Below are 24,049 nucleotides of genomic sequence, written 5' to 3'. Positions count from 1 at the left end.
TCTCCCTTCCTCTGTTCCTTTGTCTCTCCTCCCCCCCAGATCCACCCAACACGAGAGACGATCTGCACAAAATAGAATGGCTGAATATCACATTACATTCTTTGTCTATTATTGGAAGCCAAGGAGAGAGGGATGATTGACAGGCCAGGCTGAGTGGCTGGCCTTGATTTGCAAAACTAAGCTCCTCATTGAGGAAAACCCCTGCCAGTCAAACAACAGGATAGGAAATCTCAACATGGCTGTTAAGACATTTTGAAAGGCTTTTCTTTAGTCTTGATATTTCAGAAAGTATGATTGCCATGACGATTAAAAAAAAATCTGTTCAAGCATTTCATCATTAACCATCTTAGTTGTGTGTCTACATTGCTGTGGTACTGCGATAGTTCTGCTTCTACAATATAATATTATATTGGGATTAAGAGCAGTGGTCTAGTGGAGGATAACCACATGTAAATGCAGTTTACCCACTTTTTTTTTGCTCAACAGTTTACCCTTCGCAGAAAAATGCATTGAAGTATCACCCACCTAACATTTTTACCACTAAATCCCTGATGAGACTATGTTACTGGGACGCATATACACCATTTCAAATATCCCAAATGCTTCCACTAATTCCATCTCTGTGTTTGTGCATTTTGTTCTACTTGATTGGGTCTAATTAGATTGTGTTGATTCTAGCCTCTCTCCCTCCAGACAGAAGATCTTGGCTGGTAGCCCGGTGGACTGTCTCCTGCTCTCTGGCTGACTACTTCTGGCTAATGTTTCTACAACTCTCTCTCAATTCAATTTCAATTTATGCCATCAAAAGGAACATAAAATTCGACATACCAATTAGGATCTGGCAAAAAAATACTTGAATCAGGGGTCTGTGTAATCTGAGTGATATATGTGTCTCTAATATGGTCATACATTTGGCAGGAGGTTAGGAAGTCACCTAATTTCCACCTAATTTTGTGGGAAGTGTGCACATAGCCTGTCTTCCCTTGAGAGCCAGGTCTGCCTTCGGCGGCCTTTCTCAATAGCAAGGCTATGCTCACTGAGTCTGTACATAGTCAAAGAGTTCCTTAATTTTGGGTCAGTCACAGTGGGCAGGTATTCTGCCACGGTGTACTCTCTGTTTAGGGCTAAATAGCATTCTAGTCTGATCTGTTTTTTTGTAAATTCTTTCCAATGTGTCAAGTAATTATCTTTTTGTTTTCTCATGATTTGCTTGGGTCTAATTGTGCTGCTGTCCTGGGGCTCTGTGGGGTCTGTTTGTGTTTGTGAACAGAGCCCCAGGACCAGCTTGCTTAGGGGATTAAGGGACTCTTCTCCAGGTTCATCTCTCTGTAGGTGATGGCTTGGTTATGGAAGGTTTGGGAATTGCTTCTTTTTAGGTGGTTGTAGAATTTAACGTCTCTTTTCTGGATATCGATAATTAGCGGGTATCGGCCTAATTTATGCCTTATTTGGTGTTTTACATTGTACACGAAGGATATCCCCCCCCCCCTGTCTCGCTATGTCTGCACATTGACCCTGGCTTCTCTGGCTCATGGTGGGCTTGTGTTTGGGCTTTATGTCCTAGTAGTTCTCAGTAAAAAGGAGCAGTGGTTAAGATTAGCTATAGTAAAAAACTCAGTTGGCAAAGTGCCCCTGTAGGTCTACTCTAAGCCCTTAGATCGCATTATCTACTTAGCTAACATATGGAATTGTTTTAAGAGGGTCATAAAATTGATCATTCAGGCATTTGATTTGGAATTTTAGGACCCCTGTAGGTATAAACAAATATAGATTTAAAAAATGATTTGATGAAACATTGAATTTTGCCTTTACTGCTGTACCCCATATAAACACATTGAATAACACATTCACAGAAGGCTAAAATAGAAAGTAAAAAAAAGAAATAATAAGCAACAAGGTTTTGAAGTGTCTGTCCTTATATCTGAAAGATAAGAAAATATTTTATGTTTTGTCACATTATTTTTGGCACACTTGACCCCCTATGCACTTTTTGTAATTTCTACAGCCCAGTACTGGGTTAAATTCAGATGACTCCCCTGAAGCTTGTGTGTGTAGTAGAGCAAAACAACTGACACCTTCGTGTTTGTGAGAGTCTCCTTTCGATTTTGGTGACATAGCTCCAACAGTTTGGTCTGGACAGTCTGTTTTGTGAGAAGACCTCTTTGAAATATGACTTTGTAGCTCAAACGGTTTGGGTTCTACAGCTGATTTTGTGATGACTTTCTTATCCGGATCCTTTCATGTAAAAAAAAAAAGCTGCTTTCTTTCACAAGCCCCATGTTATGGAATGGGCGCAAACTTTATATCTCGGCTGACAGCGGAAAGAGGGGATTGCCCTGTATACACTACAAGATGGTCTCTAGCATAAACACACAGGTAGCTATACAATATTCAAAATGACGTCACTCTAGGGGGCTATAAAGACTGGTTCAGTTCAGTTCAATATTCATGACACACACACACACACACACACACACACACACACACACACACACACACACACACACACACACACACACACACACACACACACACACACACACACACACACACACACACACACACACACACACACACACACACTGTGGGAGCCGCTGGAAGCAATACTTCGCATTATATTAATCTGCCGTATAATTTCTGATGGATGCTTTTAATACACTTTTCAACAGGCCTATCAACGAAAACCTGCAAAGAATCCATATAATTTCTTTATTTGATATCTCCCTCACTATAATTTAAAGCCAGAGGGAAAATTACTTCAGTCAGTCTTGCGATATTCTTTTCCAGAGGAAAGCAATAAACATTGAATATAATAAGGTCCAACTCGTTCATTTTAAACTGGCAGTTGCTGATACATTCAGTTGCTGATACAGTATATTTGGCAATGACTCAATACTCTTATTTCAACATACAGTACCAGCCAAACGTTTGGACACAACGACTCATTCAAGGGTTTTTCTTTATTTGTACTATTCTCTTAGTGAAGACATCGAAACTATGAAATAGCACATATGGAATCATGTAGTAACCAAGCAAGGGTTTTATATTTGAAAATCTTCAAAGTAGCCACCCTTTGCCTTGATGACAGATTTGCACACTCTTGGCATTCTCTCAACCAGCTTCACGAGGTAGTCACCTGGAATGCATTTCAATAAACAGGTGTGCCTTGTTAAAAGTTAATTTGTGGGGCCTCCCGGGTGGCGCAGTGGTCTAGGGCACTGCATCGCAGCGCTAGCTATGCCAACAGAGACTCTGGGTTCGAGCCCAGGCTCTGTCGCAGCCGGCCGCGACCGGGAGGTCAATGGGGCGATGCACAATTGGCCCAGCGTCGTCCGGGTTAGGGAGGGTTTGGCCGGTAGGGATATCCTTCTCTCATCGCGCACCAGCGACTCCTGTGGCGACTCAGTTATGTTGTGACAAGGCAGGTTTGTATACAGAAGATAGTCATATTTGGTAAAAGACCAAGTCCATAATATGGAAAGAACAGCTCAAGTAAGCTAAGAGAAATGACAGTCCATCAGTCAATCCTGAAAATGTCAATGTAACAGTATAACTTTAGACCTCTGCACGCATCAACAACTGACACCCACGAAGCGTCGTTACCCATCGCTCCACAAAAGCCGCGGCCCTTGCAGAGCAAGGGGAACCACTACTTCTTCAGGGTCTCAAAGCGAGTGACGTCACCGATTGAAATGCTATTAGCGCGTAGCACCGCTAACTAACTAGCCATTTCACAGCCGTTACATCAAGACCTTAAGTTTCTTCAAGTGCAGTTACAAAAACCATCAAGCACTATGATGAAACTGGCTCTCATGAGAGCCACTATGATGAAACTGGCTCTCTCGCCACCAGACCCAGAGTTACTGCTGCAGAGGATAAGTTCATTAGTTACCAGCCTCAGAAATTGCAGCTCAAATATATGCTTTACAGAGTTCAAGTAAAAGACACATCTCAACATCAACTGTTCAGAGGAGACTGGGTGAATCAGGCCTTCATGGTCAAATTGCTGCAAAGAAACCACTACTAAAGGACACCAATAATAAGAAGAGACTTGCTTGGGCCAAGAAACACGAGCAATGGACATTAGACCGGTGTAAATCTGTCCTTTGGTCTGCTGTATTCCAAATTCGAGATTTTTAGTTCCATCTGGCGTGTCTTTGTGAGATGCAGAGTAGGTGAATGGATTATCTCTGCATGTGTGGTTCCCACCATGAAGCATGAAGGGGGAGGTGTGATGGTGTGGGGGTGCTTTGCTGGTGACACTGTCAGTGATTTATTTAGAATTCAAGGCACACTTAACCAGCATGTCTACCACACCATTGTGCAACGATACGCCATCACATCTGGATATTAGTGGGACAATCATTTGTTTTTCAACAGGACAATGACCAAAAACAGACCTCCAGGCTGTGTAAGGGCTATTTGACTAAGAAGACGGGTGATGGAGTGCTGCATCAGATGACCTGGCCTCCACAATCACCCGACCTCAACCCAATTGAGATGATTTGGGATGATTTGGACCGCAGAGTGAAGGAAAAGCAGCCAACAAGTGCTCAGCATATGCGGGAACTCCTTCAAGACTGTTGGAAAAGCATTCCAGGTGAAGCTGGTTGAGAAAATGCCAAGAGTGTGCAAAGCTGTCATCAAGGCAAAGGATGGCTACTTTGAAGACTCAAACATATATTTTGATTGTTTAATACTTTTTTGGTTACTACATGATTCCATATGTGTTATTTCATAGTTTTGCTGTCTTCACTATTATTCTCAATAAAAATTGTAAAACAAAAGAATAACCCTTGAATGAGTATGTGTGTCCAAACGTTGACTGGTACTATAGGTGGTTAAAAAAAAAGTATTCCCGATAAGATCTGTTGAGTGTCTAACCTCTGGGAACCCATTCTCATTTCATTTGAACACAACAGCACACCCATTCATTGTCTATCTGTCCGTTAGATAACTGGGAATCTATCCATAAGTGACTAATCACAGTGAAACAGCTGGTTATCTCCTTGTGGGCCTGTTAATGGCAGTAACAGATGATTGTATTACTGCAACAGATAATGTATCTGATCCAACTGCTCTGCTGAACGGACCAATGTCATCAGCCACACTGCTCTCACTCTCTATAAACACAAGGTAAAGCCAGAATAAGTTGGGCCTATAATTAGTCTAAACCAAACTATGACACTGCCCCGTGTGTGATACAGTATATCATTGTTTTGATATAAACTGATTGTACAAAACGTTAAGAACACCCCCCTTTGCCCCTCAGAACAGCCTTAATTTGTCGAGGCATGGACTCTACAGGGTGTCTCAAGCGTTCCACATGGATGCCGTCTCATGTTGACTTCAAAGCTTCCCACAGTTGTGTTAAATTGGCTGGATGTCCTTTGGGTGGTGGACCATCTTTGATTCACAGGGGAAATTGTTGAGTGTGAAAAACCCAGTAGCGTTGCAGTTCACACAAACTGGTGTGCCTGGCACCTATTATCATACCCAATTCAAAGGCACTTACTGTCGATCTTTTGTCTTTCCCATTCACCCTCTGAATGGCACACATACACAATACATGTCTCGATTGTCTCAAGGTTTAAAAATCCTCCTTGAACCTGTCTCCTCCCCTTCATCTACAGTAATTGAAGTGGATTGGAGTGGTCATAGCTTTCACCTGGATTCACCTGGTCAGTCTATGTTCTGGATGTTTTGTATACTCAGTGTAGATAAAAATGACCTGGACATCAGTGACCATGTGGAATGAATGAATAGATAGATAGATAGATAGATAGATAGATAGATAGATAGATAGATAGATAGATAGATAGATAGATAGATAGATAGATAGATAGACAGACAGACAGACAGACAGACAGACAGACAGACAGACAGACAGACAGACAGACAGACAGACAGACAGACAGACAGACAGACAGACAGACAGACAGACAGACAGACAGACAGACAGACAGACAGACAGACAGACAGACAGACAGACAGACAGACAGACAGACAGACAGGTAGGTCTCGGAGACATATAGATGGTTATGAAGTTCAATCAATGCAGAATCGGACTAACAGGAATGAACATTATAGCAGAACTATGCACAGGATTCAGCCATCTTCTGCAGTTACAACACATTCCTTTGTGCTGGGCTGATTAGCAGCAAGTGCCAAGGTCGAATCTACCCACTGTTTTGAAGATGTCCTCTGGGACATGTCTGAAAAGGGCCTGTAGTATGTTTGAATCAATAACAGCCTCTCCACAGGAAACTAAAGAAGAGCCATTACATTAGCAAGGGGGTTGAATTAGGAGCTGTGTAGAAATAGAGTGCACATGAAAGTCGCTACAAAGCAAATTGGAGTAAATTAATAAACACCGTTTTTACTTGACTGTTGTAATAGACGGCCTCAAAGAAAAGCATAGGCCCACTAAATAAATCACTGGCCCCTGCGTTACGCTCATACGACTGTACGTGCGTTTTCTGTCCGCAAGGTGGCATTGCCTGACTTGAGAGCAGGTAGGCGGGGAGGGCTGCATGGGGTCCAACCATCCCGCGTTTCATTAGGCTACCGTAGCCTAATCAAGTGGTTGTTTTTTGGTAATGATCCTCTCCGCAGGCCTACCTCTCCTCAAGGAATACTGTTTTTGAATGACATATATATTTAATTTGAATATTTATAAAAGATCTGCTGATAAATTATATGAATACCCCCCCCCCCTCTCTCTCTTGCACACACACACACACACACACACACACACACACACACTGTCTCTCGCTAGCTCTCAGTGTGGGCATGTCTGTTCAGGAGACAGTCTACCCCGAGCGCACTCTCACTTTAATCGAAAGCGGAGGGATCAGCAAGTGAATAACCATCACCTCCTTATGGCACACCAACCCATCATATCTTTTTGTGTGTGAAAATGTTCAACTAAAGCCTGTGAGAGTAGGTTAAAAGCTTTTGTAAAGAGTGAGTGCACTGTTTAGAGGAGGATACCCAGATCCATGCGCAGCGCGTTATTGGCCATGGAGACCTTTACGCACTACAGATAACAAGTCTTTGTGAAACAAAGACAACAAAGTAATGGATCAAAACTGCAAGTGATTTTTTTTCACACTCTGATAAAGTTATGGCCGCGCTACGGAGGAAATTTGGGGAGGACTATCAGGTAGTGAATACAAACCGAGACACCGCCGCTTTTACTGCACCTGTCAAAAAGAAACGCCAGCGGTTCGTGGAGAAGAACGGTCGTTGCAACGTGCAGCACGGGAACCTCGGCGGGGAGACCAGCCGATACATCTCCGACCTCTTCACCACCTTGGTGGACCTCAAGTGGCGATGGAACTTACTTATCTTTGTTCTGACCTATACAGTAGCATGGCTGGTCATGGCTTCTATGTGGTGGATCATCGCCTACATCAGAGGGGACATAAACCATGGCCACGACTCGTCCTACACCCCCTGCGTTGCCAACGTTTACAACTTCCCCTCCGCGTTCCTATTCTTCATAGAGACCGAGGCCACCATCGGCTACGGCTACCGCTACATAACGGAGAAATGTCCAGAGGGCATCATTCTCTTCTTGTTCCAGTCGCTGCTGGGTTCCATCGTGGACGCCTTTCTGATCGGCTGCATGTTCATTAAAATGTCCCAGCCCAAGAAGCGCGCAGAGACGCTTATGTTTAGCCAGGACTCAGTGATCTCGCAGCGCGACGGGAAACTGTGCCTCATGTTCCGCGTGGGCAACCTGCGAAACAGCCATATGGTGTCCGCGCAGATCAGATGCAAACTCATAAAGGTAAACAAGCACCACCGGGGTATTTAGGCAACTGTTCATAAAATGACCCACGGTGATAATTCTCTACTAAAAGCCTTTAGCGGTAGGTGAAAATTAAACTCCCAGGCATAAAATGCCAAGATGGTGTGTGCTAATGTCATATTTAATGTGCGTAACTAATTATCATGTATTATATTCGCATTCATTATTTCACATAGCCTATACAGTATGTGCTTCTCCATCACCCCGTCTGCATTTGGGGTCCTAAAATGCTGTGACAAACAATCAATTCAACCTGAAAGTGGCAAACAAACAGCACAAGAAAATGTAACACACGTAATCACGTTGAATAGAGTAAACCTATAGGAGTCTCCCTGCACTATGATAGCAGTTGCATATCAGAGATATTGATTCATCTTATTTTTCTAAGCTTAATTATAAGCAGCTCTTAGTCGACAGTTTGTGCCTTGTTAAACAAAAAAAGGCTTAAGATTGTATACCATGATCCTTAGTAGTGAGATTGTATTTCGGCTGAGTGACAGACGTGTCCAAGGCAGGGTCTGAAAGGAGAGAGAGAGAGACAGAGAGGGGTTGAGAGAGAGAGAGAAAGAGAGAGAGAGGTCTTCAGTGGCGCAGCTACAGCATGTCCGACATCAGTCACCATTCAGCCAGTGACATTTAGAAGAGCAGGTGGTTTAACTGCGGGACACGGTTGTGTATCAGTGAGCTGCTCTGACAGAGATCTGGGCTCCCAGGCTGGCGTTTGACAGTTAAAACTCCAGCCATGAAACACACAGAAACAAATCATCATCAGCCATACATGCTGCTCACCCCGATCAAGCATGATGTCAGGTCAGAAGTGGCCCTGGACTTAAGACCCTGGAGTAAAGGAATAAATCATATGTATAGTGCATGTGGATACATCTTTCGTCTTCACTCTCATGTTGTACGGTCTGTTTTACAATGTGATGTTTGAATAGGACTTTGTAGAGACACATCGATATGAAACCAAAGAGAGGCAATAACATTGGTTTCTGGGAATACACACACACACACACACACACACACACACACACACACACACACACACACACACACACACACACACACACACACACACACACACACACACACACACACACTTTGAGCTTGTTTAGGTATGTGTTCCCCCACTGCGAACACATCAGCACATTGAACATACCGCGGGTCAACTTAATAATACATACATCCAGTGTGGCTGGGAGAGAGAGAGATTCAGGGAGAACCCCACCACTCTACAGTCACAGCCAGGCAGTCCCCAAAGAGAACAGCCTCCTACGCACACAGTCAGAACAGACACAATAGATAGCCCCAAGAAGGGTGTTTCTCTGGGATGCACCCCATCCTCTCGCTCAGCCTCCCAGGCAGACCATTTACAGCAGCTGGAGGGGTGCACCACACCTGTGACAGGGTGCACGGTTCTCCAAATGGCTGGTCATTTACTGGAGGGCTAGTTTGTTGATTGATTTAGCCTGTGTAATAATTGAATAGGGCTCAAGCACAGACCCAGGCGCTGTCACAATATAAAGCTCTCCTAGGGTGGGTGTATTTTGAGAGGAAAAAGGAGGACGGGAGAGAAAGAAAGTACCCACTGGGCACAGACGTCCATTCAACATCCATTCAACGTCTGTGCACAATGGAATGACGTGGAAACAACTTTGATTCAACCAGCGTGTGCTCAGCGGTGAGGCTATGAGAGGCAAACACCGAGATTGCGCCATGAAATATGTGAAGCGCAGGCAGGCACTTTGAGCACGAGTAAGAAACCCACGCTCACCTTTTCTCTCTGACTACAAAGGGGAAAAAAATGAAAGAATAAACATCATCCCCTTCCTCCTCTCCTGCTCTCTCTTTCTCTCTTTGAGGTACCATCCATACAACCGACATAGTGCTCTGGGCTCTTTCCTATTGTTACTCTGCTGTCAGGCTTCACAGCACAGCCCTGTGCTACTTTCACTTCAAAGACCCTTTAGCCGGCACAAAAATGTACAAATAAGCCTCCTAGTTTTGGGAAAACATATCTAAAAACAAATGACTCAGAAATGAATCACATTAAAACAGTTGTAAAGGTTAACATGAATTATAGTCATGAAAAATGAAACATTTCTTCCCAGGAATCATGCTATTTTGTTAGTAAATAAATGTGTATATTTTGTCAGTGCAGTACTAGTAGAGGGATGATGGTGGTGCTGTTGATCGTGCCCCTCTTCCACCTGTTCCCCCACTCACAAATCTGTACAGGTTTTTACATAGTCCTTTCCACCTTCCATTTAGGTATTGACTTGCCATATGTTCATAAATATACACCGTAACATGACCTGGCATATTGCATAAGGTGCTAGAACCACTTGACAACAATCAGACAAATAGAGCACACATCGGTTGGAGAAAAGCAAAGTCCTGATGAACTCCTGTATTCATTCTTCAGTTAAGTCCCATCATTCATACATACATACATACATACTGTACATACATACATACATACATACATACATACATACATACATACATACATACATACATACATACATACATACATACATACATACATACATACATACATACATACTGTAGGACTGTGCAGAATGTGTGTACATAGGTGTGTGTGTGTGGCAGTGACAGCTGCTCATTTAGATGCTCATAAAAGACAGAGGAGAAGATGGGCAGGCAGTTTTGGCAGGACTACTGTTTGGGTTTACAACATGGTGTAGTTAAGGCATCTGGTCCTTGTGCCCACGTCTGTCAGTCACAGTCCACATCTCATTCCAGCCAGGACCGCTCACTTCAATCAAACCCACCAATCGCACAGCCAACCACAGAACCCACATCCAAAAAGCAGCGGGGCCAATTCTGCAGGCAGTAACCGTGAATATAGGCCTATGCAAAGATTTATTTTATAAGACTTTTGCTGAATGATTTGACTGGCTCTGTGAGCTAGCTGAGCCAAGCGACAGTCCAGTCCTTGTCGAATGCCGGCCTGATCGCTGGTAGCTAGGCTACTTGTTTGTTGTTTGGGGGAAAGTGTTGTGTTGACTAGCGTAGTGTAGCCTCGCGTAATGCAGCGCTGCTGAAGTGGTGTGGCTGATTACTAGAGGAGAGCAGAGAGCAGAAGGGCGATGCTCCATCTCACAGGGCACAGAAACAGACCAATCAGAGCTATCCAAACCCAGAGCTGGTGCTGGCAGGGCCAGGCAGACTCTGTAAGCCTCCGAGTGCATCCTGCTGGAACGCTCCTCGCTCTCACACCAAAATATGAGAGAGGCACAGCTGAATGGAGAAAGAGAAGAGAAAAGGCTGTAATATAAAATACAGAGAGAGAGAGAGAGAGAGAGGGAGAGAGAGACATAGAGAGAGAGAGAGAGAGAGAGAGAGAGAGAGAGAGAGAGAGAGAGAGAGAGAGAGAGGGAGAGAGAGACAGAGAGAGAGAGAGAGAGAGAGAGAGGGAGAGAGAGAGAGACAGAGAGAGAGAGAGAGAGAGAGAGAGAGAGAGAAAGAGAGAGAGACAGAGAGCGAGAGAGATAAAAAGAGAGAGAGAGAGAGACAGAGATAGAGAGACAGAGCGAGAGAGAGAGAGAGAGAGAGACAGAGAGAGAGAGAGAGAGAATTGGTGAGAGGTATACAGATGTAGGATCTTAATTTGTAGTGTATTTGAGGTTTAAAAAGGCCTTTGTAATTTCCACTTTGATATTTCAGAATACATTTTTCCTTACAAAGAAATGATCAACCCCTAGAATGTCCATGCATTATAATCCACATTGTCATCCACCTTCCTTGTTGCTGCAGGATAATGTTGCTGTTGTAACAAACTGTGTCAAGGTGGGAGATGTGGTATAGACTAGACAGGCAGGCAGCTACTAGGGGAGAGGAGGCTTCTCAATCCTGTGTGTAAAGGTAGCTTAGCGATTAAGGGCGTTGGATCAGTAACCAAGAGGTCGCTGGTTTGAAACCCAGAGCAGATTAGATTAAAAAATCTGTTGATGTGCCCTTTAGCAAGGCACTTAACCCTAATTGCTCCTGTAAATTGCTCTGTCAAGCCTGGTCTGATACTGACCTTCCCATGACATTGGCCTGTGGTCTAGTCCTCTGAGGTGCCAAACAGGGAATGATGCATCAGTAAACATCCTCTGGGATGCCAGGAAATATCACCACTGTCTTACTACACACTGAATCTCAATGAGCGGCATGGTGGGGTTTGTGTTATGATAAACTCCTCTCTCTCTGTGTTTAGAGGGGATATTGTTCATGTCTACTGTCAGGTGTTTACAGCCCAGTGAATACTGTACATGTGTTGGCCATTGTTCTTGTGTGTGTGGTTTAGCCCAAATTGGTTCTGGGCACTACCACTTTTTACTTGCTGTCTGGTTTGGGTTACGGTTACAATTAGGGTTAGAGGTTAGGTTTAGCATTAGGGTTAGGAGTTAGGGTGAGGTTAAGAGTAAGCGTACAGGTTAGGGAAAATAGGATTTTGAATGGGAATCAATTGTTTGGTCCCCAAAAGGATAGTAAAACAAACGTGTGTGTATGTGTGTGTGTGTGTGTGTGTGTGTGTGTGTGTGTGTGTGTGTGTGTGTGTGTGTGTGTGTGTGTGTGTGTGTGTGTGTGTGTGTGTGTGTGTGTGTTTCCAGTAACTACTCTAAACAACCACCCATTTATACAAATTTCAAAACGCCTTTCAGTCCTTTTTTGTCCACCCAGTGAATTTACTTCTTTGGAGCCATATCTTCTGAGTCTTATCTCCGCAGTGAGTGACTCATGGCTGAGTACAGGCGCTAGAGGAAATTGATTGGGCCTAAATAGGCCTGGTCATCCGAGTCATCTCCACACTCCATGCCTGGGCCTCTCCAAAGCCCTCATTAATCGGGCAGGCCGAGCGGCAGGCAGGCGACGGTGCATGTGGTGATTAGGTACTGGAGTGGTCCCTGGTTCACTGGCTGCTGAGGAAATGAAAGAGGTTGTTTGGAAACGCTTCACACGAGGAGGAGACGCAGGGAAAACGGAGATTTCTTGGAAATAGTATAATCCACTCTGAAATTCAAATAGGCTGTTCTGTAATGCTAAACTGGAGGCTAGTTAGCTCTCTCTGTCTCTTGTCTTGAACCGTGTTCTAATGTGCAGTGTAATGCTCATAGACTGTGACAGCACTCCGGTCACAACTGCCATGGCCAAAATAGGGCTTAATGTAACAGTGCTGCCAGAGCCCACCCACTAGTTCACTAAAAACCTGAGAGGGATTCACATTGGAGAACCGGTAACAAGAGCCTAGTCTAATGTGGCTCTGTGAGTACCCTGTACTATAACCTCCAGCTGTTGAGTAACATAATGGTTTACAGTCAAATGCTCTTGCTTTATTTTTGTCTCCAGGGTATCTCCACCGACACACCGTGTCCATCTGCGTTCCGCGTTCCACATTCCACTTCTATATCACTCACGGGTCACATGGTCTCTGGCAGTGATGTAAGAAATAAAACACACTCCGCCACACACCTCAGACACACACTTCACACGTGGCTTCCTTTATTGCCTCGGATAACAATGCGGGATGAGAGGCCAGGTGGTAGTGTTAACCGTTCCACTGCCTTGGTTGGGATGATGTAGTGGTGTGTCTGCACGCGTGTGTGTGTGTGTGTGTGTGTGTGTGTGTGTGTGTGTGTGTGTGTGTGTGTGTGTGTGTGTGTGTGTGTGTGTGTGTGTGTGTGTGTGTGTGTGTGTGTGTGTGTGTGTGTGTGTGTGTGTGTGTGTGTGTGTGTGTGTGTGTGTGTGCGCACCCACATAAATATATACTCTTCAGAGCATTAACACATCAGACATGTCAGGCTCTGAGGATCAATGTCTGCAAGTCCAACCTTAAGCCCTCTGTAGCTTTCACAGCTTTTCACAGCCCACACTTAGAATTGCATCTCCCCTGATTGGGCCAAAGACTGGAAATCATTGGAACACATTTAACCTTGAGGGAAATGAGTTTTTCCTGGCGTTGTGAACTGACTAGGAAAAACTCAGGGCCCTAGAGATTAGCCCTTTGAGAAGGAGATCTGTTTGTGGGAAGGATGTGGATTTGTAGGCTCGACCTTAATTTATGTGTTCTCTGTCACCCGGCACTGCATGGAAAATGGTCCAAAAACAAAAGGCAATGCCCAAGGACTAGTCAGCCCATCCTCCTCCGAGGGGCCAAAATGTATCTCTCTTTTACAGTAACCAGAGGACTGACTATTGAATGTGATAGAATAATACTGTCTGGTATCTATCTAAAACTTCTTCACTGAGGATAACTCTGATGCTATCTATATGGATGTATGATCTATGTGGATTCTTGAATCTGTACAGGGTGAACTCTGAATTACTCTTATGCAATTTATTTTGTCTTCTCATGAATTCTGTCTTACTTACATTGGTCTCATCCCCCACACAAGCTCTTAGATGCTGTGACACCCTGTGGAGTTTGGGCCTTGGTGGTCAGATTACATGGTTAACTTGATATCGTTTCATTGGCCAATGGGGGTTGGTTTTGGGTTGAGAAGATTACATCAGATGTTAAAAACGGAATCAAATGCCTTTGTTCTCTCTCTTATCCTGTATCCCATTCCATGGAGGAAGGATTCTAGGCCTCTGGCCTAATGGACATCTCTTTGTTCATGCTTTGTCTTCTAAGTTAACCTTATGATCTACAGTACCAGTCAAAAGTTTGGACACACCTTCTCATTCAAGGGTTTTTCTTTATTTTTACTATTTTCTTCATTGTAGAATATTAGTGAAGACATCAAAACTATGAAATAACACATATGGCATCATTTAGTAACCAAAAAAGTGTAAAACAAATCAAAATATATTCTTCAAAGTAGGCACCCTTTGCCTTGATGACAGCTTTGCACACTCTTGGCATTCTCTCCAGCTTCACCTGGAATGCTTTTCCAACAGTCTTGAAGGAGTTCCCACATATGCTGAGCACTTGCTGGCTGATTTTCCTTCACTCTGCGGTCCAACTCATTCCAAACCCTCTCAATTGGGTTCAGGTCGGGTGATTGTGGATGCCAGGTCATCTGATGCAGCACTCCATCACTCTACTTCTTGTCAAATAGCCCTTACACAGCCTGGAGGTGTGTTGGGTCATTGTCCTGTTGAAAAACAAATGATTGTCCCACTAAGTGCAAACCAGATGGGATGGCATATCGCTGCAGAATGCTGTGGTAGCCATGCTGGTTAAGTGTGGCTTGAATTCTAAATAAATCACAGACAGTGTCACCTGCACAGCACCCCCACACCATCACACCTCCTCCAGCAGTCTCCTCTGAACATTAGATGTTGAGATGTGTCTGTTACTTGAACTCTGTGAAATATTTATTTTTGCTGTTGTTTCTGAGGCTGGTAACTCTTATGAACTTATTCTCTGCAGCAGATGTAACTCCGGGTCTTCCTTTCCTGTGGCGGTCCTCATGAGAGCCAGTTTCATCATAGCGCTTGATGGTTTTTGTAACTGCACTTGGAAAAACTTTCAAAGTTCTTGACATTTTTTGGATTGACTGACCTTCATGTCTTAAAGTAATGATGGACTGTTGTTTCTCTTTGCTTATTTGAGCTGTTCTTGGACTTGGTCTTTTACCAAATAGGGCTATCTTCTGCATACCACCCCTACCTTGTCACAACACAACTGATTGTCTCAAACGCATTAAGAAAATCCACAAATGAACTTTTAACAAGGCACACTTGTTAATTGAAATGCATTCCAGGTGACTACCTCATGAATCTGGTTGAGAGAATGCGTAGAGTGTGCAAAGCTGTTGTCAAGGCAAAGGGTGGCTGCCTTGAATAATCTAAAATATATTTGGATTTGTTTAATACCTTTTTGGTTACTACATGATTCCATATGTGTTATTTCATAGTTTCGATATCTTCACAATTAGTAATAGTAAAAAGTAAGAATAACCCTTGAATGAGTAGGTGTGTCCAAGCTTTGGACTGGTACTATAGGTGGTAAAAAATGTATTCTGAAAAGATCTGTTGAGTGTCTTAACCCCTTACCCATTCTCATTTCATTTGAATACAGCAGCACACCCATTCATTGTCTATCTGTCCGTTAGATAACTGGGAATCTATTCCCAAGTGACTAATCACAGTGAAACAGCTGGTTATCTCCTTGTGGGCCTGTTAATGGCAGTAACAGATGATTGTATTACTGCAGCAGATAATGTATCTGATCCAACTGCTCTGCTGAACGGACCTATGTCATCACCCACACTGCTCTCTCTCTCTATAAACACAAGGTAAAGCCAGAATAAGTTGGGCCTATAATTAGTCTAAACCAAACTATGACACTGCCCCGTGTGTGATACAGTATATCATTGTTTGTTTCTAACTTTTTTGGTTACTACATGATTCCATATGTGCTACTTCATAATTTTGATATATTCACTATTATTATACAATGTAGAAAATATACTGTATCACACATGGGGCGGTGTCATTGTTTTGTTTAGGTTAGTCTAGCTGGCTTGGCGGTCTCAAATGGAGGCCGCTATTGAACGTTTCCAGCATTGCAGGAGCTGTGTTTACTTTGCTTTGTTCCCGGGACAATGTGGACGGCGCTGACTTTCAATGTAGCAACTGCTTGCTTGCGGAGGACTACAGGAGCGAAGAAGCTACTCTTAGCAAGCAAGTAGCAAACCTACATAAGCTACTGGGGAACCCACGCCCACCTACTTTTTATTTTTCTTCTACCCCAGTAGCTGGACGCCGCTCTCGTCTGGTGGAAGTTTCGCTGCCGTGTCAGCTCTCCACAGCTGACTGGCCGGTGCTAGGCAAGGTTCCATCCCTGAAGGGGTCTGCCCCTTCCCTGGAGAATGGAGCTGTTCTCGACCCAACCAACCAGCCATGGAGGTACAGAACAGAACAGCGCAAACTGGCCCTAACCATAATAGAAAGAGGAGTGAGAAACAGACACCTCACAAGTCCTTAACTGGCAGCTTCACTAAATAGTACCCACAAAACACCAGTCTCAACGTCAACAGTGAAGAGGCGACTCCGGGATGCTGGCCTTCAAATCAAAATCTATTTATTTATTTATATAGCCCTTCTTACATCAGCTGATATATCAAAGTGCTCTACAGAAACCCAGCCTAAAACCCCAAACAGCAAGCAATGCAGGTGTAGAAGCACGGTGGCTAGGAAAAACTCCCTAGAAAGGCCAAAACCTAGGAAGAAACCTAGAGAGGAACCAGGCTATGAGGGGTGGCCAGGCCTCTTCTGGCTGTGCCGGGTGGAGATTATAACAGAACATTGCCAAGATGTTCAAATGTTCATAAATGACCAGCATGGTCAAATAATAATAATCACAGTAGTTGTCGAGGGTGCAACAAGTCAGCACCTCAGGAGTAAATGTCAGTTGGCTTTTCATAGCTAATCATTGAGAGTATCTCTACCACCCCAGCTGTCTCTAGAGAGTTGAAAACAGCAGGTCTGGGACAGGTAGCACGTCCGGTGAACATGTCAGGGTTCCATAGCCGCAGGCAGAACAGTTGAAACTGGAGCAGCAGCACGGCCAGGTGGACTGGGGACAGCAAGGTGTCATCATGCCAGGTAGTCCTGAGGCATGGTCCTAGGGCTCAGGTCCTCAGAGAGAGAGAAAGAAAGAAAGAAAGAAAGAGAGAAAGAGAGAATTAGAGAGAGCATACTTAAATCCACACCGGATAAGACAGGAGAAATACTCCAGATATAACAGACTGACCCTAGCCCCCCGACACATAAACTACTGCAGCATAAATACTGGAGGCTGAGACAGGAGGGGTCAGGAGACACTGTGGCCCCATCCGATGATACCCTCGGACAGGGCCAAACAGGCAGGATATAACCCCACCCACTTTGCCAAAGCACAGCCCCCACACCACTAGAGGGATATCTTCAACCACCAACTTACCATCCTGAGACAAGGCCGAGTATAGCCCACAAAGATCTCCGCCACGGCACTCCGCCACGGTGGGGGGGGGGGGGGGGCGCCAACCCAGACAGGAAGACCACATCAGCGACTCAACCCACTCAAGTGCCGCACCCCTCCTAGGGACGGCATGGAAGAGCACCAGTAAACCAGTGACTCAGCCCCTGTAATAGGGTTAGAGGCAGAGAATCCCAGTGGAGAGAGGGGAACCGGCCAGGCAGAGACAGCAAGGGCGGTTCGTTGCTCCAGAGCCTTTCCGTTCACCTTCACACTCCTTGGCCAGACTACACTCAATCATATGACCTACTGAAGAGATGAGTCTTCAGTAAAGACTTAAAGGTTAAGACCGAGTCTGCGTCTCTCACATGGGTAGGCAGACCATTCCATAAAAATGGAGCTCTATAGGAGAAAGCCCTGCCTCCAGCTGTTTGCTTAGAAATTCTAGGGACAATTAGGAGGCTTGCGTCTTGTGACCGTAGCGTAGGTGTAGGTATGTACGGCAGGACCAAATCGGAAAGATAGGTAGGAGCAAGCCCATGTAATGCTTTGTAGGTTAGCAGTAAAACCTTGAAATCAGACCTTGCCTTAACAGGAAGCCAGTGTAGGGAGGCTAGCACTGGAGTAATATGATAAAATGTTTTGGTTCTAGTCAGGATTCTAGCAGCCGTATTTAGCACTAACTGAAGTTTATTTAGTGCTTTATCCGGGTAGCCGGAAAGTAGAGCATTGCAGTAGTCTAACCTAGAAGTAACAAAAGCATGGATTAATTTTTCTGCATCATTTTTGGACAGAAAGTTTCTGATTTTTGCAATGTTACGTAGATGGAAAAAAGCTGTCCTTGAAACAGTCTTGATATGTTCGTCAAAAGAGAGATCAGGGTCCAGAGTAATCTCCGAGGTCCTTCACAGTTTAATTTGAGACGACTGTACAACCATCAAGATTAATTGTCAGATTCAACAGAAGATCTCTTTGTTTCTTGAGACCTAGAACAAGCATCTCTGTTTTGTCCGAGTTTAAAAGTAGAAAGTTTGCAGCCATCCACTTCCTTATGTCTGAAACACAGGCTTCTACGGAGGGCAATTTTGAAATGAAATGTAATGTACAACTGTGTGTCATCCGCATAGCAGTGAAAGTTAACATTATGTTTTCGAATTACATCCCCAAGAGGTAAAATATATAGTGAAAACAATAGTGGTCCTAAAACGGAATTGTGAGGAACACCGAAATTTACAGTTGATTTGTCAGAGGACAAACCATTCACAGAGACAAATTGATATCTTTCCGACAGATAAGATCTAAACCAGGCCATAACTTGTCCGTGTAGACCAATTTGAGTTTCCAATCTCTCCAAAAGAATGTGGTGATCGATGGTATCAAAAGCAGCACTAAGGTCTGATGCCATTAAAAGGTAATTTACCACCTTCACAAGTGCAGTCTCAGTGCTATGATGGGGTCTAAAACCAACTGAAGCATTTCGTATACATTGTTTGTCTTCAGGAAGGCAGTGAGTTGCTGCGCAACAGCTTTTTCAAAAATTTTAGAGAGGAATGGAAGATTCGATATAGGCCGATAGTTTTTTATATTTTCTGGGTCAAGGTTTGGCTTTTTCAAGAGAGGCTTTATTACTGCCACTTTTAGTGAGTTTGGTACACATCCAGTGGATAGAGAGTCATTTATTATGTTCAACATAGGAGGGCCAAGCACAGGAAGCAGCTCTTTCAGTAGTTTAGTTGGAATAGGGTCCAGTATGCAGCTTGAAGGTTTAGAGGCCATGATTATTTTCATCATTGTGTCAAGAGATATAGTACTAAAACACTTGAGTGTCTCCCTTGATCCTAGGTCCTGGCAGAGTTGTGCAGACTCAGGACAACTGAGCTTTGGAGGAATACGCAGATTTAAAGAGGAGTACGTAATTTGCTATCTAAGGATCATGATCTTTTCCTCAAAGAAGTTCATGAATTCATTACTGCTGAAGTGAAAGCCATCCTCTCTTGGGGAATGCTGCTTTTTAGTTAGCTTTGCGACAGTATCAAAAATAAATTTCGGATTGTTCTTATTTTCCTCAATTAAGTTGGAAAAATAGGATGATCGAGCAGCAGTGAGGGCTCTTCGATACTGCACAGTACTGTCTTTCCAAGCTAGTCGGAAGAGTCAGGCAGAGTTCCTCTGTCCAGTGTCTGTGTTCGTTTGCCCATCTTAATCTTTTCTTTTTATTGGCCAGTCTAAGATATGGCTTTTTCTTTGCAACTCTGCCAAGAAGGCCAATTTGTACTTAGGGACATTGGCACGTCAAAAGCACAATGTCAATGCTCCCATGTAAGATGCTCATGATGTCATGGGCCCAAGGACTAGAAGTGAGGTATATATAATATACTGTACATACACATGTCAAATATTACTGCCCACTACAGGTTCTATGGTTTGGTCTGGAAGTACTGGAAATGCTCTTGAGTTTTATATAGCAGGTAGGAGGCAGGATAAGAGGATCCTAAAACAGCAACAGCAGTGTGTTGAGTGGAGGAGTGGGACTGTGTGGTGGTGCAGTGTGCAGGGTGTGTGTGTGTGTGTGTGTGTGTGTGTGTGTGTGTGTGTGCGTGCGTGCGTGCGTGCGTGCGTGCGTGCGTGCGTGCGTGCGTGTGTGTGGTAGAGAAGAGTTAGAGGTGAGGTGTGTGTAGGTGGTGAGGCTGACACATCATCCCAATTATCAGGAAGGTTGAGATAAGAAACAGAGATGAGAAAACTGCAGTAACAATCTTTCCCTCAGTTTTGGAGACGTACTGTACAGAGAGAGAAAGAATGTAAAAAAAAAACTGAAAAACAAAAGAAAATTAAGATTGTGACCATCAATGTGAATAATAACACTCCGAAACAGTGGGAATAGAAACAATTCTGCGACTCTCCACGCTCATTTGTCCTTCGATTTGAAACACAAAACCTACATTTCTGACAAACAGCATGTCTTAAATGGGCAATCAGCAGTTGCTACATCCATTTTTGGACATAAATTAATTATTTATTCCCCTTGAGTCTTGAAGAATATAACTGATTAGCTTAGTTTAACTGCCGTACCCCATCAGAACTTAAAATATAAGCTTGTTTTACTCCAATGTTTGTAAACCAAATAAATGTAAACAGACACTGTATAGCCCCCTTGGTTAAAACTATAATTTTTATATCATGGATGGTCAGTCCCTGCATCAATAGCTCTGTCTATGAATTTGAGAGTGAATCCAGCCCAATCCCTCAGCTTTTTACAGAAACAGTGGTGGGGAGCTGGCTTTGTTATGGTTTTTGCTGATTGGCCCATTCATGTTCATTAACCCTCTTATTTTCCTCATGGAAAATCCCAGCAGCTGCATTGTGCACAGACTTACAGATAGAGAGAGATACAGAGAGGGGTATAAGGAAAAAAGAGAGGGGAGGCGGAGGGAGACACAGAGAGAGAGAACTATTAGAGAAGGCTTCAGAAAGAGTGAGAGAGAATGAAAGAGACAGAGGGAGTTAAAGAGAGGAGCCCAGCTCAGCTTAGCTCAGACAGCTGAGAGCCCAGCGCTGGGCCCTGTCTTCATCTGGGCAATGAAATGCTTCTGCACCAGTTAGCACACCGCAGGCTGGGTCTGTCTAAACAGGGTTTTCTCACCACCTCCTCATCTAACCCTCGCCATGCCCACTGCAAATTAATGTGAAGGGCCAGGCTTGCTACTGACCAGGGTTCTATCCCACAACCGGCCGTGAATGGGAGTTCCATAGGGCGGTGCACAATTGGCCCAGCGTCGTCTGTGTTAGGGGAGGGTTTGGGCGTGGGGGGCTTGACTTGGCTCATCGCACTCTAGCGACTTCTTGTGACGGGCCTGGCGCCTGCAGGCTGACTTAAGTTGTCAGTTGAACGGTGTTTCCTCCCACACATTGGTGCAGTTGGCTTGCGGGTTAAGTGGGTAGGTGTTAAGAATCGGAGTTTGGTGGGTCATGTTTCGGAGGACGCATGACTCGACCTTTGCCTCTCTCAACTTTCAGCCTTGAATATTTAGAGGAAGGAATGCCCTCTGGTGCTCCCACGTGGTACGGGGCAAGAGAGAGAGACAGAGTGTGTGTATGTGTGTGTGTCTCACCTTGGAGAGCGGGGAAACTAGCAGAGTTTAGTGGCTATTTCCTTGCACAGATGTGTGGTGCTTCCCTGGGTTGGAGATAAGGGGAGGGGGTTGGGATGGTGTGCTGGGTGATAAGAGAAAAGAGGTATGTTGTGCTGGAGGCCATGGCACCTAAAACATAAATGTTCTATCATATATCAATGTATGCACCCCCATTTCCTGAAATGTTCCTATATTACTTTTGGCTGCCTACTTTGTTTTGGTTTATGTGCTGTCCACTCACCCACCTCCTGAAGGGAAGAAAATAGGAAATGAACAACAAGACAAACAGCATGTGGTGGTGTAGAGAGGATTGATAGGCTACAGGCTACTCTGCTCCAGTCACACTGTTATCTACAATCATCTTAATAGCCATGGTAGAGTGGAAAAATGCAAGTCTACAGTTTAAAGTCTAACAAAACCTCTCTCTCTCTCTCTCTTTCGCTCTCTCTCTCCCTCCTATTTCTCCTTTCTCCACTCCCCCTTCCTCTCTCTCCCACCCTCTCTCCCAGTCTCGTCAGACCCCGGAGGGAGAGTTCCTACCCCTGGACCAGTGTGAGCTGGATGTGGGTTTTGGGACGGGTGCGGACCAGCTCTTCCTAGTATCACCTCTCACCATCTGCCATGAGATCAATCCTAAGAGCCCTTTCTTTGACCTGTCCCAGCGATCCCTCATGAACGAGCAGTTTGAGATTGTTGTCATCCTGGAGGGCATTGTGGAGACCACAGGTGAAGGACCACTACCCTCTCTCCTCCTGTTAACCCTTTACTCTCTTCTTCCTACCCTTCTCTCCTCATTTTTAATTGATTATTCTTTCACTACCCTTTATCCTCCTTTTAACCCCTTACTCTCTTCTTCCTAAAGAGGCTCCTCCTTTTCAAAGGCCCAATGTAGCCATTTTTATGTCAATATCAAATCATTTCTGGGTAACAATTAAGTATCTTACTGTAAAAAAATGGGCCAAAAACCTATTTCTCAAGCAAGTTTCACGATGGAAAGCCAAAACTCCCGCCCATTCAAACCTGCTGATTAAAAGGTCATAACATTGGTAAAAAATGTTACGTATTTACAGTGGTAGTTTCATCAGCTGTTGTACAATATTATATAAAACACAGGAAAAAATGAATTTTGACTGCACTGGGCCTTTATTTGATTATCCTTCCACTCTGAGTCCTTTCCCGATCCTTTTCTTCTCCACCCCAACTGTTATCTCTTTCCATTCAGTGGGTTGCTCGTTCTCTATTTCCACCCTTTAGCTTGCAATTATGTTATTCCTCTCTCCTCTATTATCTGAACTCAAATTCAACTGTATTCTTATATGCGTATCAGTCTTACTTCTTCATGTCAACCTGCCACATATCCCCATGTAATATTTCCATCCAGATTCTGGAGAGAGAGTCAGACTAACACATCTCTCTTAATCTCCAAAACCCTGTGAGAATGTAGCAGATATTAGGAAGCGTTCAGTGGTAAACAGAGCGAGCAGTGGAGAGGTGGACTTTGGGTATTGAGGACAGCACCAGGCTCTCTCTCACAGCTGTACGCTTCCTGATTGAATTATGAAGGACATTTTATTACTGCGGGATGGTTTTTATCCCTACCCCATGTATAATAGATAGGGTCATAGATGCGAATGTCACTTAGATAAATAAGCTGGGGGTTCAGCTGAAGTTTTACTATATTTCTCACTGGGCAGAATGCAGGGTTAATTCTGGGATAATTCTGAAACAGTAAGAGACGTTGAACACAACAGCTGTACTGATCTACAGGCAGGCTGCAGGTGTGCTAGGTCGCCTACGGCAACAAAAGTGTTTTTCTGTCTTCGACATCGAACAATACGATTCCTCATCCTAATTGTCATACCTAAATAACAAAGTCTTTGTCTTCTCTGGCGTCATTTATTTATTTCTCTGCTGCCTTCTCTTTTTCCTTTCATCTCTCCTCTGTTCTTCTCCCCTCCTCTCTTCTCATTGTCCTGGGCAGAAGAATGACTAGGCTTAGAGGAGGAGGGAGGGATGAGCAGGCAGCATGGTCTGTGCTCTGTTGATAATGTCATTAAGGCAGGCTGCAGCCAAACATTTAGCCCCTTTTAGCGCTCTCTCTCTCTCTCTCTCTCTCTCTCTCTCTCTCTCTCTCTCTCTCTCTCTCTCTCTCTCTCTCTCTCTCTCTCTCTCTCTCTCTCTCTC

The 24,049-nt window shown here is 44.2% G+C and overlaps 1 protein-coding gene across 1 annotated transcript in view; it reads left to right on the top strand.

Annotated features, from left to right (window-relative positions):
• The first annotated feature begins 6,760 nt into the window (after positions 1-6,760).
• Positions 6,761-24,049, top strand: part of LOC139579220 (G protein-activated inward rectifier potassium channel 1-like) — a 30,923-nt gene continuing 13,634 nt past the window's right edge. Inside the window, exons 1-2 of the mRNA XM_071407685.1 lie at positions 6,761-7,795; positions 22,375-22,591. Of these exons, the coding sequence (XP_071263786.1) occupies positions 7,127-7,795; positions 22,375-22,591 (886 nt within the window). The 5' untranslated portion in view covers positions 6,761-7,126. The remainder of the gene's footprint in view (positions 7,796-22,374; positions 22,592-24,049) is intronic.

The sequence above is a fragment of the Salvelinus alpinus genome, chromosome 1 (genome assembly GCF_045679555.1).
Source record: "Salvelinus alpinus chromosome 1, SLU_Salpinus.1, whole genome shotgun sequence".
Taxonomy (NCBI): domain Eukaryota; kingdom Metazoa; phylum Chordata; class Actinopteri; order Salmoniformes; family Salmonidae; genus Salvelinus; species Salvelinus alpinus.
This window is presented reverse-complemented; position numbering and strand designations above follow the sequence as displayed.